At 38.5% G+C, this 15,170-nt stretch overlaps 1 protein-coding gene across 4 annotated transcripts in view; it reads right to left on the reverse strand.

Moving 5' to 3' along the window:
* Nucleotides 1-15,170, reverse strand: part of kdm4b (lysine (K)-specific demethylase 4B) — a 53,390-nt gene that overhangs the window by 13,702 nt on the left and 24,518 nt on the right. For all 4 annotated transcript variants that reach the window (XM_072914633.1, XM_072914632.1, XM_072914631.1 and 1 more), the window contains exons 8-16: nt 14,874-15,011; nt 9,507-9,703; nt 9,178-9,425; nt 8,850-9,094; nt 8,622-8,742; nt 7,126-7,286; nt 6,689-6,893; nt 607-683; nt 419-474 (exon numbers count right to left, since the gene is read on the reverse strand). In XM_072914633.1, the coding sequence (XP_072770734.1) occupies nt 419-474; nt 607-683; nt 6,689-6,893; nt 7,126-7,286; nt 8,622-8,742; nt 8,850-9,094; nt 9,178-9,425; nt 9,507-9,703; nt 14,874-15,011 (1,448 nt within the window). The remainder of the gene's footprint in view (nt 1-418; nt 475-606; nt 684-6,688; nt 6,894-7,125; nt 7,287-8,621; nt 8,743-8,849; nt 9,095-9,177; nt 9,426-9,506; nt 9,704-14,873; nt 15,012-15,170) is intronic.

Here is a 15,170-nt window from a genome sequence, read left to right on the forward strand (position 1 = left end):
TATTGGCTAATGTGCTAAAACGTTAACGAGTGTCTGTCTTAGTATTATTAACGTACAACATCATTATTTTTGTATTGTTTCATTTTCACAAATTCCTCAGTAAATTCACTAAGGTGTCACTGTGGAGTTATTGAGTCTGTTTAGCTGATTGGAGAGCAAGCTTTTGCAGCTAGTGGTTCTATGACAACGACTTTTCTGTTTTGTTTGATCAACCATTATACTGCTGTGTTACAGGCACCGTTTAAGCTAATAAACGTTTACCAAATCTTTCTGTGTGAATATCTAATTTCACAACATATATGTCTGGTGCAAGTATTATGGGAAGAAAATATTCAAAAATGTAGTGGTATATTCTGTATTGTAGTCTGGGACAACTACTAAAATATAATTTTTCAATGATTTATGCTGCACAACATACCGGTTGTCTCCAGTAATCTTCAGCGCTCCTCCCCGCAAGTTGCAGAGGCAACACTCCTGAACAAGGAAATACATTAATGAGACAAAAAATATGCAGTTATGTAGAGAATGTGACTTGGTTTTTTTGGGGGGCTCTCTCAAGACAACAAATTCCTTTAGGCCCGTTGAACTCAATATCAAGTTACGTACCACTGTCCAGGCACCTGCCACACATCTGGAGCATGTCCATGACCCTTCAATTGTCTCCGGATCGACACCAAAACAACCTGTCAGACAGAAGAGTGTGATGGTAAGCAGAGTAAGAATAAAACAAGCAAAGCATAATGGGACTTGGTGTACTGTTAAATGTTGGTACACCATTAATCCAGCACAGACACAGGCAAATTAGAGCCTGTCAAACTATTCCAATTTTTTTAAACCTATAACATCATTTGCAATGCTACTTTTTAGATTACCGTAAGTCTTGAACTGTTGAAATAATTGTTTCTAAAACTTGGAACTGCACTTTCCAATTATATATGGAGTCATTATGGTAATCATAGGGACTGTCACAGCAGCTCAGAGAGGACAAAGCTTAAATACACAACATTGTTCAAGCACAAACCTTAGAATGTACGTACGCAAAAATAATACAATTTATAAAACCATGCTGCACACACTTACCACACTTTTCTCATTATAAATCACCCCTACTCCATCCACAAATGGTCATGCTAATTAGCTCACAAATATAGTGATTTAAAAGCTTACGTGTTGGACTGCCAATGAACTAAGATAGAGACAGCGACTCCAAAGAAAGTGGTATTTTTAGAATGATGCTTATTACGTAGAGCAGTGTTTTTCAACCACTGTGCCGCGGCACACTAGTGTGCCGTGGCACACTAGTGTGCCGTGAGATACAGTCTCGTGTGCCGTGGGAGATTATCTAGTTTCACCTATTTGGGTTAAAAATATTTTTTGCAAACCAGTAATTATAGTCTGCAAATTATGTGTTGTTGTTGAGTGTCGGTACTGTCTAGAGCTCGGCAGAGTAACCGTGTAATACTCTTTCATATCAGTAGGTGGCAGCCGGTAGCTAATAGCTTTGTAGATGTCGGAAACAGCGGGAGGCAGCGTGCAGGTAAAAAGGCGTCTAATGCTTAAACCAAAAATAAACAAAAGGTGAGTGCACCTAAGAAAAGGCATTGAAGCTTAGGGAAGGCTATGCAGAACGAAACTAAAACTCAACTGGCTTCAAAGTAAACGAAAACAGAATGCTGGACGACAGCAAAGACTTACTGTGGAGTAAAGACAGTGTCCACAATGTACATCCGAACATGACAATCAACAACGTCCCCACAAAGAAGGATAAAAACAACTGAAACATTTTTGATCGCTAAAACAAAGTAGATGCAGGAAATATCGCTCAAAGGAAGACATGAAACTGCTACAGGAAAATACCAAAAAAGAGAAAAAGCCACCAAAATAGGAGCGCAAGACAAGAACTAAATGACTACACACAGGAAAACAGCAAAAAACTCCAAATAAGTTGAGGGAGTGATGTGACAGGTGGTGACAGTACACCTACTTTGAGACAAGAGCTATATTGATGCATGCTTGGTTATGCTTTAAGGTCATATCCAACAATTGCGACGACGACTTTTTACTGTCTACTGAGTTTTGTTTTTTAATGATTTCTGCTGGTGGTGTGCCTCCGGATTTTTTCAACGCAAAAAATGTGCCTTGGCTCAAAAAAGGTTGAAAAACACTGATGTAGAGCACCATAACAAGAATATGTTTGGATGGCAAAGTGAAGTCATATCTAACAAAAATAATTGTAATTGTTGACCAATCATAGTGTCAGCTCCACTGTGACTGAGAATGGTTACTTAAATGGAGAAAAACATGTTAATTTTTTAGCCTTCCGTTTGCTAAGTGTTTATCCAAATATTTTTTTATTTTTTTGTCTTTATTTGATTAAGTAATGCAAAGTATACAGTCTGCTATTATATTATATATATCATTTTCTAGCTCCATAACATAATTTTACCTGACAAAATAATGAACCGTATTTTTCGGACTATAAGTCGCAGTTTTTTTCATAGTTTGGCCGGGGGTGCGACTTATACTCAGGAGCGACTTATGTGTGAAATTATTAACACATTACCGTAAAATATCAAATAATATTATTTAGCGCATTCACGTAAAAAACGACGTATAAGATTTCATCGGATTTAGCGATTAGGAGTGACAGATTGTTTGGTATATGTAGAGCATGTTCTATATGTTATAGTTATTTGAATGACTCTTACCATAACACGTTAACATACCAGGCACGTTCTCAGTAGGTTATTTATGCGTCATATAACGTACACTTATTCAGCCTGTTGTTCACTATTCTTTATTTATTTTAAATTGCCTTTCAAATGTCTATTCTTGGTGTTGGGTTTTATCAAATAAACTTCCCCAAAAAATGCGACTTATACTATACTTATATTTTTTTCCTTCTTTATTATGCATTTTCGGCCGGTGCGACTTATACGCCGGAGCGACTTATACTCCGAAAAATACGGTACTGCAATCGGTATTTTTGGTCTTTAGTCCTAAAAACATAGGTTTTACTGTGGAGCCATCGATAAGATCAAATTGAACAATACTTCAATGACCCACCACATAACTGTACATGAATACAGCTCTATATTATAATATTTAGGCTCTGACCAAAATATATAACATATCCAGAATTAGTGAAACGCTTATACATTTTTAAATATGTGCTGCTATGTATCTTACAGTGCACATGTGCTTTTCATGTATGAGCTTTATTTCGTGGTGACACCAACCACCGTCGCTTATTCAGTTTGAAAAACTCTGCATGAGCTCTATGCGTGGTCCAAAGACAGCGTAGAAATACAGAACTTTCCCAACATTAAATGTTCCTATAAATACCGTTTGCTGTGAAAGTGACTAACGCACATTTCACCCCTGCTGATGCAACCTTTATGTGCACAGCAACTTTTATAAATGAGGCCCCTAGTCTTTGCCAAAGCCTCACTCCAGCTTTTTTGGGATAATAAGAGCTCAAGGGGCTTGTCTGTTGTGTTTGTGGAATTGCCTGATCTAATATGTTTGTGCTACAATTGTGCTGATTCTGTTTTTAAATAAAACAATATACACACGTATACTGGTGTTTTACTGTGTATTCAAACTGTATATGCCAAAATGTGGGCAAAGTTTATTTTTTAATGTGAGCTTTGTCACGCTGCCACTCACCACTACATTTGTGAATGATATGAGATCTACAAGTGAGCAGATTGATTCCAAACATTGATAGTACCGATACCAAGGTGAGTATTGGTATCGGATAGATACTAACGTGATAGGATCAATATTTTTGTTCTAGTTTCGCTTCTATAAATACAGCAAATCACTCAGAATTCTTCATAGAGTTTGTGTGAGCACAGCGTCTCTCTGTCCTCATGCACAGCGCTCCTTCACCTCTCAGTCTGCTCAATAAGATCCACTAGGCACCTCCCCGCTGTCTGCCAGTCAGCAGAGATGGATTGGTGAGATGTCGGAGAGGAAGACGAGCGCTGTGTGGAGCTATTTTACAGTGTCAGACAGAGAAAATGCTAGCTGTGACATATGTATTAAAGCTATACGATCCCGTGGTAACACAACAAACCTGCACAAGCCCTTAAACGATGTACACCCAAAAGTAAATGCTAAGCTGCAAAGCAAAATGAGGGAGGAGGGAGCTCCCCAAACCCAAACTGGACTCCTGGCACTGAGGCAGACGTCACTGACACAGGCCTTTCAAAAACATAAACAATATCCAGGTAGCAATAAGTGAAAGTTATTTCCAGCATTACTTAATGTTGTTTTTCAAACTGTAATTGGTGGTCAGATATGTAATTTAGCAGAGATTAAATTATGATCACATATGCATTCAGTTGAAATGCATCCTAATTGTTTGACTGGAACTCAGAAATATACACTTTATATTAACATTTCCAGCCTCCCTCAAATCTGAAGCCCTACTCAGTGGCCTAGTGGTTAGAGTGTCCGTCCTGAGATCGGTAGGTTGGGAGTTCAAATCCTGGCCGAGTCATACCAAAGACTATAAAAATGGGACCCATTACCTCCCTGCTTGGCACTCAGCATCAAGGGTTGGAATTGGGGGTTAAATCACCAAAAATGATTCCCGGGCGCAGCCACCGCTGCTGCCCACTGCTCCCCTCACCTCCCAGGGGGTGATCAAGGGTGATGGGTCAAATGAAGAGAATAATTTCGCCACACCTAGTGTGTGTGTGACAATCATTGGTACTTTAACTTTTTTAACTTTAAGTATGAATATAGCAGAAAATAATGACCCTTTTCTTTATCTGTTGAAGGAAGATTAGTATTCCTATTTATTTATCGATTATTTTTGTCATTTTTGTAATTGTCACCTAGATGATTCACCAAGAGGCATGGATATCACAAGAAGCATTGCCGAAATGATTGCAAAGGACTTGCATCTTCTCTCTGCGGTTGAACGGGGGTTTTTAAGAATGTTCATAAATTACTAATAAATATAATATAATATGTATTTTCTTATATGGCTTAAATTGTTGTCCTGTGTTTTATTATTATCATAATCAATTACTTAAAGGCAAAAGTACAAAAGCATTCAATGATCAGGCATTTTCAAATAAAAAGTATCGGTATCAGCAACACTGGCATGGTAATTACTTGGTATCGGATCGATACCAAATTTTGCAGTATCGCCCACCCTTAATAAGATCATTCACATCACACTCACGTTTCTCTTAAAAGGGTCATATTATGATTTTTTCATCCATTTAAAACACTTCCCTGTGGTCTACATAACATGTAATGGTGGAACGTTGGTGAAAATTTTGCAATGATTTTGTTTTACAGACTATCTTCAAGCCACTCTCTGATTGTCTCTTCAGAATGCACTAATTTATGGGCGGTCTTATTTATGTGCCAAAGCCCTCCTCCAGAGCAAGCCTCTTTGCCTATGTTTCAACCCCACCAGGCATGTTGTAGTTTTTTTAGAGCTTTCATATCAAGTCTACTGACAGACATGACATAAGTTAGACTTAGACAAACTTAGACAACCTTTAATGATCCACAAGAGAAATTAAAGAAATTGTACCAGGGGTGTCAAAACACACGCTCGGGGGCCACATGGAGAAAAATCTACGCCCAAGTGGGCCGGACTGGTAAAATCACAGCACGACAACTTAAAAATAAAGACAACTTCAGATTGTTTTCTTTGTTTAAAAACAGAACAAGCACATTCTGAAAATGTACAAATCATGTTGTTTTTTTTACACTTACATGTTGCGGTTAATAGTATTCTATCTTTATTTGTCGTTATTTATACTTTCTGAATAAATTATGTGATAATGTTCATCAGTCAACACATTGGTATTAATTTTTAATCTATTAAGATAAAAAAATTAAATAGAATTTTTGGATATTATTTATGTAATTTGCTCATTTTTCTCAACTGGTGTACTAACATGTGTTTTTTTCTTTCTTTTTTTTTACATACGTATGTAGCATAATCTACAAAGATACAAAGAATGGCTATTGCAACATCTAGTGGACACACTTACAACAGTAGTTTCTTTCATTAAAACATTTCGCAACCTCATCCCGTGGGGCAGATAAAACCTGTTGGCGGCCGTACGTTTGACACCACTGAACTATACGCTACTTTTTTAATACAAAAGGCAATAGCGGAAGATTAAAGTAGCAAACTCGTACAAAGCTCTTCCGGTAAACTTCTACCATGTATGGGGATATCTGCTGACGTAACGACAGTAAGGCAAAATACGCCGCTAGAGTCCCAAATTCGAGATGTCTGGTTTGGAAGGCAAGATTGTTTTATAAATATCTCTGCCATGGCTCCATGGTTTAATTTCAAATGTTCAGGACTTATGGGGATCCCAAATACATAAAAACAGGTACCAACAGGTAAGAAAAGTTGGCTTTACATAAAAGGACCGGTCAGCCAATCTGAAAAATGGTTGTCAGAGGGTTTTGTTGTCAACACAGACATTATTGCAAGAAGTATGATTTGATAGACCTCTCAGAATCAAATGTCAATTATGACACATTTGAACTTAATTAAATACATGCTTGCACATGGCTCACTTAAAAGTACTCAAAAGTGCCTGCTACTGTACTTTCTCCATGATGACACAAACGCTAAATCACACATATACAGGAATTGACAAATATCTTTTCTCGTGTGTTGGGGGGTTTGAACACTTACTGGCATGAACTTGCATCTTGCAGGAAGAGCAACATAATAACACGCTGGTTCCATCTTCCCCAATGTAACGGCTAGTGGGGGGAGGCTCAGTACTGCTCGCCCTGGCACTAAAGCACATCTCTGGGACGATTGGGCGAGTTCGATTTCCATGACGGGGGACAGAAACGCGCTGGCGATCATTTGCATTCAAGGGTACGTGTTGTGGCTGAAAGACAAACATGAGGTCACAGTTACACAATATTACAGCACTTTTTCACTAATCAAAATATTCTCTCTAATCTGAGCTCAAATTTCAATGGGATAGATAATGACTTAAACAATGTTTTACTCTAAACTAGATGAAAAAAAGTCCCTATTTACCATACACTGCTGTAACTACTGTAACAGCCAATAGCGATGTTACTCCACTTGTGGACTCCTGTAGTGTTTAGTCGTACCTTTGTGTAGGGACAGAAGAGGGAGCAGACAGCACAATGTGGCTGGAGTACTGCCACAGCGGCATTAAAGGCCTTCTCTGCCAGGAAGTTGGGTGAGCGATTCTGCCACAGGTGCTCCTGTTTCTTCATGCTGCTTTCCAGCGCCATGGGTGAGGTAACCTCTGAGGGTGATAAATAAGACGCATTTGAAGGGAACATTCAGAATATGAACGTAGTTACAATTGTGGTTGTCTTTTTTTTTTAAATAGAAGACTTTTGCAGGGGGTCAAAAAAATTGTTATTTAGCTAGGTTCAGCAAGATAATCATTGTGTTAGTGAGTATGGGACAGCTCTTCAAATATGATTGGCTGGTGGACACATATAATGCAGGGTTCAACAATCAGCTCTCAAAGGTTGAGAATCAATTTTGCAATGAATCCCCTGTAGCGAGTCGTGATCCAGACAATTTGTTAGACCTGAACAGGACACGGGAAGGTATCACCAGGATTCCTTTAAACGCTCCTATTTCACGCACCATCATCCTCACATTCTCCTCGTCCTCCATCCATCCTTTCGGAAAGACAAGCTTCTAGTTGTGTGCCCGCTCTCAGATTATAAGAGACTTTGAAAGCAGGTAATTAATTGGAAGTCATCCCCAATAGGGCTGCACGACTAATCGACATCAAATCAACATTGAGATTTGAATTAGATAAATAACTGCAAGAGGAAGAAAAAAATGCACTTTTAAGATGTTCAATATTCGTTTAAGTTAAATTTTTGCTTACAGAAATTAGTCCATTTTATTTTTTTTATTTAGGATTAAGTTATTTACCTTCCAATTACAGTACAATGGTAAACAATTCTAAAATAATGAGAAATATAAGTTTATGTATTTTTAAAAGGTTACTTGCATTATATTTATATGTTACGATTGCATTACATTATAACCACTGTATAGTTTGTATTGTTATTTCTTCAGGTTAAGAGCCTGATGCAGACAAAAGCTTTGAGTCTATCTGCATAAAGCCAAATATATTTAAGTAGATTATTGCATATAGTTGTAATGTGTGGCACCTTGAGACAAGAATATGTTGATTGACAGTCTAAAAGTAACATGTCTTCCTTCACTCGTTATTTCTGCAAATTTATGTATATTTATGTATAAAATATAAAAATCGCGAATCGCAATCTCGGAGAGAAAAATCGCAATTAGGTTTTTTTTTCTCAAAATTGTCCAGCCTCATTCCCCAGATGAATAACTGTCAGTCAAGAAACCAAAACAGGACCTGAATTCATTAGCCACATAGGGAACTTTAGTCTAGTTAGTTTTTCCCACACAAGATTAATGAAAATAATGTATCCTCATTTCAAAATGTGTAGTGGCTGCAACAACAAGGAAAACATTTTTTTTGAAATGCAACAAAAAAATTCCAAAAGAAAGCGATTTGTGAGGATTAGCAGGAATCACTTAGAAAGTGTAAAAGTCAGCTCACGAACAAGAAAAAAAGACGAGATACCTATAGCACCAGTCGGATCCTGCTTCACCACAGACAAAGGAGACCGGGTCGGTGGCTTGGTGAGGGGGTGACGACGACTCTTCTTAACTTCTGTTGGCATCTTCATCTTGGTGTAGCTTGCCTGACAAACAGAGTTGTTTTCAATGTGACAAACTATTGCATTGTATCATACTACTAATAACCTGGGATTATTTTGACAACCAATACATTCATTAAATTGTAAAATACCATGGTGCAATTTGCTTCCAGTTTGTTGTCTGCTGGGATGTCAACTGGTTTTATCGGTTTCACGTCTACAGGCTTCTTCTCCTCGGTTTGATCTGACGAGGCAGACTTTGAATTTTTCATGGAAGATGCAGCAAATTGTTCAAATGCTGCTTCAAATCCAGTCATGGCAATATCCTTCTGTTTTATATGCATCTTAGTTTCTACATCCTCTGTCACATTGTCAGTCAGGTTCGGTGCCTCAGGGTCTGTCAACAAAAAAAGGGCAAAAGACAGACAGTTTGTTAAAATCTATATTCAAAAGAAAGTTTAAACCCTCTATGTTACTTACCCTCTAGTGCTAAAGTTTGAGCTGCTCTTGAAGCAGCTTCTGCATCCTGCATTTCTTTGAGCTCCATGGCCTCAAGGGTCAACATAGCCTCTCTGGCAAGACGCTCCTCTCGTTCTTGCCTTCGCTGGGCTTCCCGCTCTTCCACCTGACGTTGGTACTCAACAGCATTCAACTCGATGCCCTCTTCCGCAAGTACCTTTACCTCATCCAACTTAAGACGGCGGAACTGTTTCATTTTCTGCATGGCCCTAGGACAGTGAAGAAAGAACCATTAAATCAACATTTAATTCCTGAGTAAAAACTTTTAAATTAATAGACATTTTGCTCACTTCCGCAAGAGGTTGGCTCTGAATGTGACGCGTTGCTGTCTCCAGCCCTCCAGTTCTGGGCTATTCAGCTCAGTGACCTTACAGTGGTCCAACACTATGAGGTCTTTGCCCTGTTTCCACATGTTGTACCGATCCGGCTGGAGGCAGCGCACAAAAACATCCATGGAAATCTTGACCATATCCTTACGGCAAGAGCACTAGAGAAAAAAGACAAAGAACACATAAAAAGACTGTATTGTACAGTACCATGAAACCCTTTTAACTTTGTCCAACTTATCTCGACAACCAATCGAAGTCAACCAATTCTGGTCCACTCTTGTTATTACTAAAAAGTGCCCGCTTAAACATGGTTGACTGCTTTTGTCAACATAAAAACTGAGACTATGTGGGGTCTATTTGTATCGGTCCGTTTATGTCACGAGTTGTAATTGTCAACTTGTCTTGCGCTTTCACGTCAATCAAGAGGCGTTCGAGAAATGAAGAGGTAGGGAGAGAGGGCGACGTACCTCCCTCGAAGTGAAGTGAGCTTGCAGACTTCCCTACACTATCGAGTGGGAGGAGAAAGACGGCAGACCAGAAACCCAGAGTAGCAGACGAATGCAATAATAAGCATAATTAATGATTTTCATTTAGTCAGACTTCAAACCTTTGCTACTGCATGTTAATATTGGCTTCAAAAACAAATACACAATGAAACATTTTACATATAAGCTGATCAGTGACGTGCAGTCACTAGAGGCAGGTGAGGCAGGGCCTCACCTGCCATCATGAAAAGAAAAAAAATGTAAAAAGAAAAAAAATTAATTACGTAAATTGTTATATGTATCCAGTGATTATACTATAAAGTTATTTTCCATTTAACTTCACCAAGTTTTAGATTATTTTTATTCAAAATCGCTGAATTTTCACATTTGCCGTTGAAATACTGAGAAGAGACGGTGCGGTGAACAGCAGCCAGTTGAGACACGTCACTCAGTGCCTCAACATGGATTCCGGACTCGGCTAACTGCTGGCCTGCTGTGCAGTGAGACCGTATTGCTATATGAACTATATTATACATTTCCATAGTTTAGTTAGCTGAGGTATATAATGTACAGTGTATTTTGTCAACAACTGTATGTGTGTAACGTATTTCTTGTGCTGAGCGATCATAAAACGGCTGCAAAAGACGCACTGGCTGAGGCTCCAGTAATCCCGCCTCCTGCACCCCCGCCGTAGAATTGTTATATCAACTAAAGCCCACACTTAAACTTTCCACGTGCAAGATTGAATCTATTTAAAAAAGTTATTTCATAAGAAGCCAAAAAGTGCAAAAACAATAATGTTCGTGTTGGAGGAGTTGTGAATGACTGCAGGGCCACAACATTAGGTACACCTGCAGACTGCAGGTGTACCTAATTCACAACTCCTCCAACACGAACACTATTGTTTTTGCACTTTTTGGCTTCTTATTAAATAACTTTTGTAACCTATTTTCATGGGCTTTCCTATTTGTGATGTTAAGTTCCTGTTATGCGCTGTTATACAGTATATGCCTTGAGCTCTTATTTTGAAGGCGCTAAGAGCGGAAGTGATGACACGTTGGAGTGGAGCGGAAGTTTTTGAAAGAAGGTAAATAAAGTGGTCCTCGTGTAAACTGGAGCCTCCGTGTTTGTTATTTTGTAGTTTCATACAGTATAGGCGACATTTATAAACCCTCGTTTACACTTTTTTAAATAGATTCAATCTTGCACGTGGAAAGTTTAAGTGAGGGCTTTAGTTGATATAACACTCCTGTCAGGGGTTGCGTTAATCCAGCACAACAGCGGCGAATGGACTTCATTTATAAGTAAAGGTAAGACCATAATAACGTTTTTTTATTAAATGTGCTTTTTTGTGTGCTACAGTTTGTATGTGTAAAGTTAAAGCTACATAAGTTAAAGTACAAATGATTGTCACACACACTAGGTGTGGTGAAATTTGTCCTCTGCATTTGACCCATCCCTTGATCACCCCCTGGGAGGTGAGGGGAGCAGTGGGCAGCAGCGGCGCCGTGCCCGGGAATAATTTTTGGTGATTTAACCCCCAATTCCAACCCTTGATGCTGAGTGCCAAGCAGGGAAGAATGCTGGTATGAGCTTTTAAACATAACCCGTTAACTGCTGCCAATCAAATGGTGAATAAGATACTCTTTAGGGTTCATATGTTTGTAAATCTGACTGTGATGAAGTCAGTGCCTCACCAGCCATCAACCTCACCGCACGTCACTGAAGCTGATGCGCCAACACTTGCATAATCCACCAAAAACGTTGTCTTCTTAACAGTCTTCTTCATAATGACAGGCGAAATAAAGTAAAAAGAGCACAAGTAAAGCCAAACATCGTGTGCGACGGCATCTTCAAAGTAAACAAACATTTGTCCCATCTGCCTTACGTCACTGCGGGAAGACGGCGAGAGAGGATGCCGTAGCGGGACTCGAGCGACGTCCATAAGCCTAAGGGAGTATTTGCAGTACTTTGCCATGGCACTAGATGCAACAGCAAGGGGGAGGGTCAAGTAGAAGAGGGATTTAAATTTTAAAAAGTGGGGGGGAAGGATCTGTATCACTATGAATCGGAGGGGCACACTTTCCTCCCGTCCCCACCGCCATCGGCAGCCATGATCCGGACAGCACACCTTTTTTCATAAACCGTCCCATTCCAACCTTTTCCGCAAATACCAACTTTTTGGTCTGCAGCAATGAGGCCGGTAGTATTTGGTTGGTACAAAACTAATATTATAATCATACTTATTGCGAGTACAGCCCATTTAATAATCAGTTACATAAACATGCATACAATGGCGAGAAGAACAGGCAGAACAGTCAAAGGACAGCAAAATGAAATGACAGAAAGAGATTAAACTAAGATGGGGGACGAGAGCTCGATGAAAATATTTTGTTTTCTGGCATGTTGTATTAAATTCAAGTTGTATCATTCCCTGAGATGTGTGGAGGGCCATGTGTTCAATTACTGAAAACACAATGGCCTGTTCTCTCTAGCAATACAATATCCAACTTACATTGCATTTAGACACCACTTGACTGACACAAACATTAAAGTAAAGATGCTGATAGAACAGTATGTGGTGATGCATAAAAAGGCAAATGAACATTTTCTACATTCATTTAGTAAAAAATAAAAATGTTAGAATTCCGAGCTTTCTGCTTCTCCACACAAAAATGTCAGTCTTACAGCACTCAGAAGTTGGCATTTTTGAAAGGCTATATAAGCAGCCTCCATATGATTTGTCCCACTCTAGACGTTTCATATTGGTATGAAAACTATGTACAGAAAACTTATTTTGACTTAATAAATTCATAAAAGGCACTGATAATCTTCCATAAAAGATACAAGAAAATTACTGGACATTATAGAATATAATTGGTATGTGTATGTGAAACTAATTAGCCGTTTTCTGAATGGTACCAATAAGTTTATCACAACCTGTGAACCCGGAAAGTCATCCGTTGAGATGTACAGCAACAGCAATGAAAGGTCACATCTCCAGCAAGCCGAAAATTTAAAAAAATGTGGTCCTCAAGACAGCATGGTTCACTGGAGGTGATCTCAGTGAATGTTTTAATTCAGAAGCTACAAATTATAATAGCTTTGAGTCAAATTTGTAATATACGGAATTCAATGTGCCTAAGGCAGCCTTTGGCCTGTAACGTATTTATGAGCCTCCAAAGTGTGATTTTGATTATTACTATTACACATTTCACCTTTCCAATAATGAGAGTATTAAAATCAAAGCAAAGTCACAGGTTTCTGATGTGAGACTGAAAGTCTGTATCAGAGCGCATAGGACAAATCATCTGACAGATTTAAAATTGTCTTTATCTTAAAGCATATGTTGCTTTTTTGGTTTTCCTTCTGCCTGGTGCTGTGTTATTTTGTCCCAACAATCAACATGACCAAATGACATCTATTGGGAAGGAAACTAGATAGTGAAGTGATGCAATGTGGACAAAGTGGATTATGACAGTAGCTCATTAATTTCATCATCGCCATCATCTTCTGTGTGCGTAAGAGGCAAACTAAGATCAAAAACTCCTAGAAGTAATGCTGCTTGGATGCATGGTTCTGGTGGGATTATTACTTGACGCTTAAAACTCTACTGTATGTCATAACAATACAAAGCAATTAGTTTTCTAGTAGATCTCAATTGTACAGTGTTATTTTTTAATAAATTGATTAAAAAATGCTTTGATTTGTATTTTGATGCTTAGATGATTCGTTTCCATCCATCTATTTTCTACCGCTTGTCCCTTTCGGGCGGTAGGCGGGGTACACCCTGGACAAGTCACCACCTCATCACAAGGCGTTTAATGAGTACAGTACGCAAACATTGTTTCCGCAAGACTGCTTTAACTGAGCACACATAAGAGCAGTGCACCTATTGGTAATGCAGCTCACATTGGGGGTAATGTGGTGTGGTGTGCGAGTGTGTTAGTGTGACGGAACCAGCGGAGTGCCGAGAGAGATGGCTCAAAGAAAAACAACCACAAGGTGTAAAAAGGGGGAAAGGGCCCAAAGAAGAACTGAAAAAGACAGACATTGTGTTGAAATGTTTGCACTGTCAAACAGAGCTGGCTTTTCACAATAGCACTACATTGACGATGCAGCACATTACCAGAAAGCATCCTGCATAGAAACAATGTAAACATCTATTTTGGCAGCTACCCTATCTTATGTTTGACTTGCATAACAGATGTTAATCACATGGATGCATGTGAGGACATGTTAGAATCTACATAGCATATATGTTAATGCTAACAATTTGTTTGTCCAAATATTAAACACCAGTCCTCCAATTAATACATTTTCAAATGTGTATTTGTGAAATTGTTGAATAAAATGTCATTCAATTGATCATACTTTATCAGAAAGTATTTTTGTTTGGTTTGGTTATTTATTATCTATTACCTGTTTCTTTTAAATATAAAGTATTGTATAATTATGCTACCATTGGTAAAGTGCAATTACAATGTTATGTGCATTTATAAACAGACTAAAGGTCAATAAAAAAAATAATTATTTCAATTATTTTCCCTAAAAGATGCGTTGAGGCTAGAAAGTTTGTTTTAGTCGGTTATTCAAATAATCAAACAAATTATTCAATAGATTCCTCAATTACAACAAACAATGGATAGCTGAAGCCCTAGTTCATTCATTTATCTATACTGCGATATCTAAAAGCTGCTGTTAAGAGTGTTAAGATCTGCAATAAAGTTTAAAAAGTGCGAAAATTATGTTTAGTCCATGCCTGCTCCATTCTATGCCTAACTGCCAAAAGAAAAAGAGGCTGTATGCATCAATAGATGATTGATATGAAAGACCATCTTACCTGAGTAGCCATTTTGCCGTAGTCGACCCAGCGCAGAGTGGCAAAGTTTGTTGATTCTGCACAGTTGAAGCCATGATTGAAGCCAGCGTGGTAGCCATAAGGAAAGGTTACCATGAATTCCCCTTCATTTTGAGTAACCTGTTCGAACAATAGAAATGTATTCAAATAAATCAGTTTCCTCAAATGATCATTTACCCTAGTACAATTTTGATGAACACATTATTTTAGCCATGGTAAAAATGGATGGCAAACTAAACATTAAAAACGTTTTAGTGGCTCTGCCTTACATTACCACTT

Source organism: Nerophis lumbriciformis, linkage group LG14 (assembly GCF_033978685.3).
Source record: "Nerophis lumbriciformis linkage group LG14, RoL_Nlum_v2.1, whole genome shotgun sequence".
Classification (NCBI taxonomy): domain Eukaryota; kingdom Metazoa; phylum Chordata; class Actinopteri; order Syngnathiformes; family Syngnathidae; genus Nerophis; species Nerophis lumbriciformis.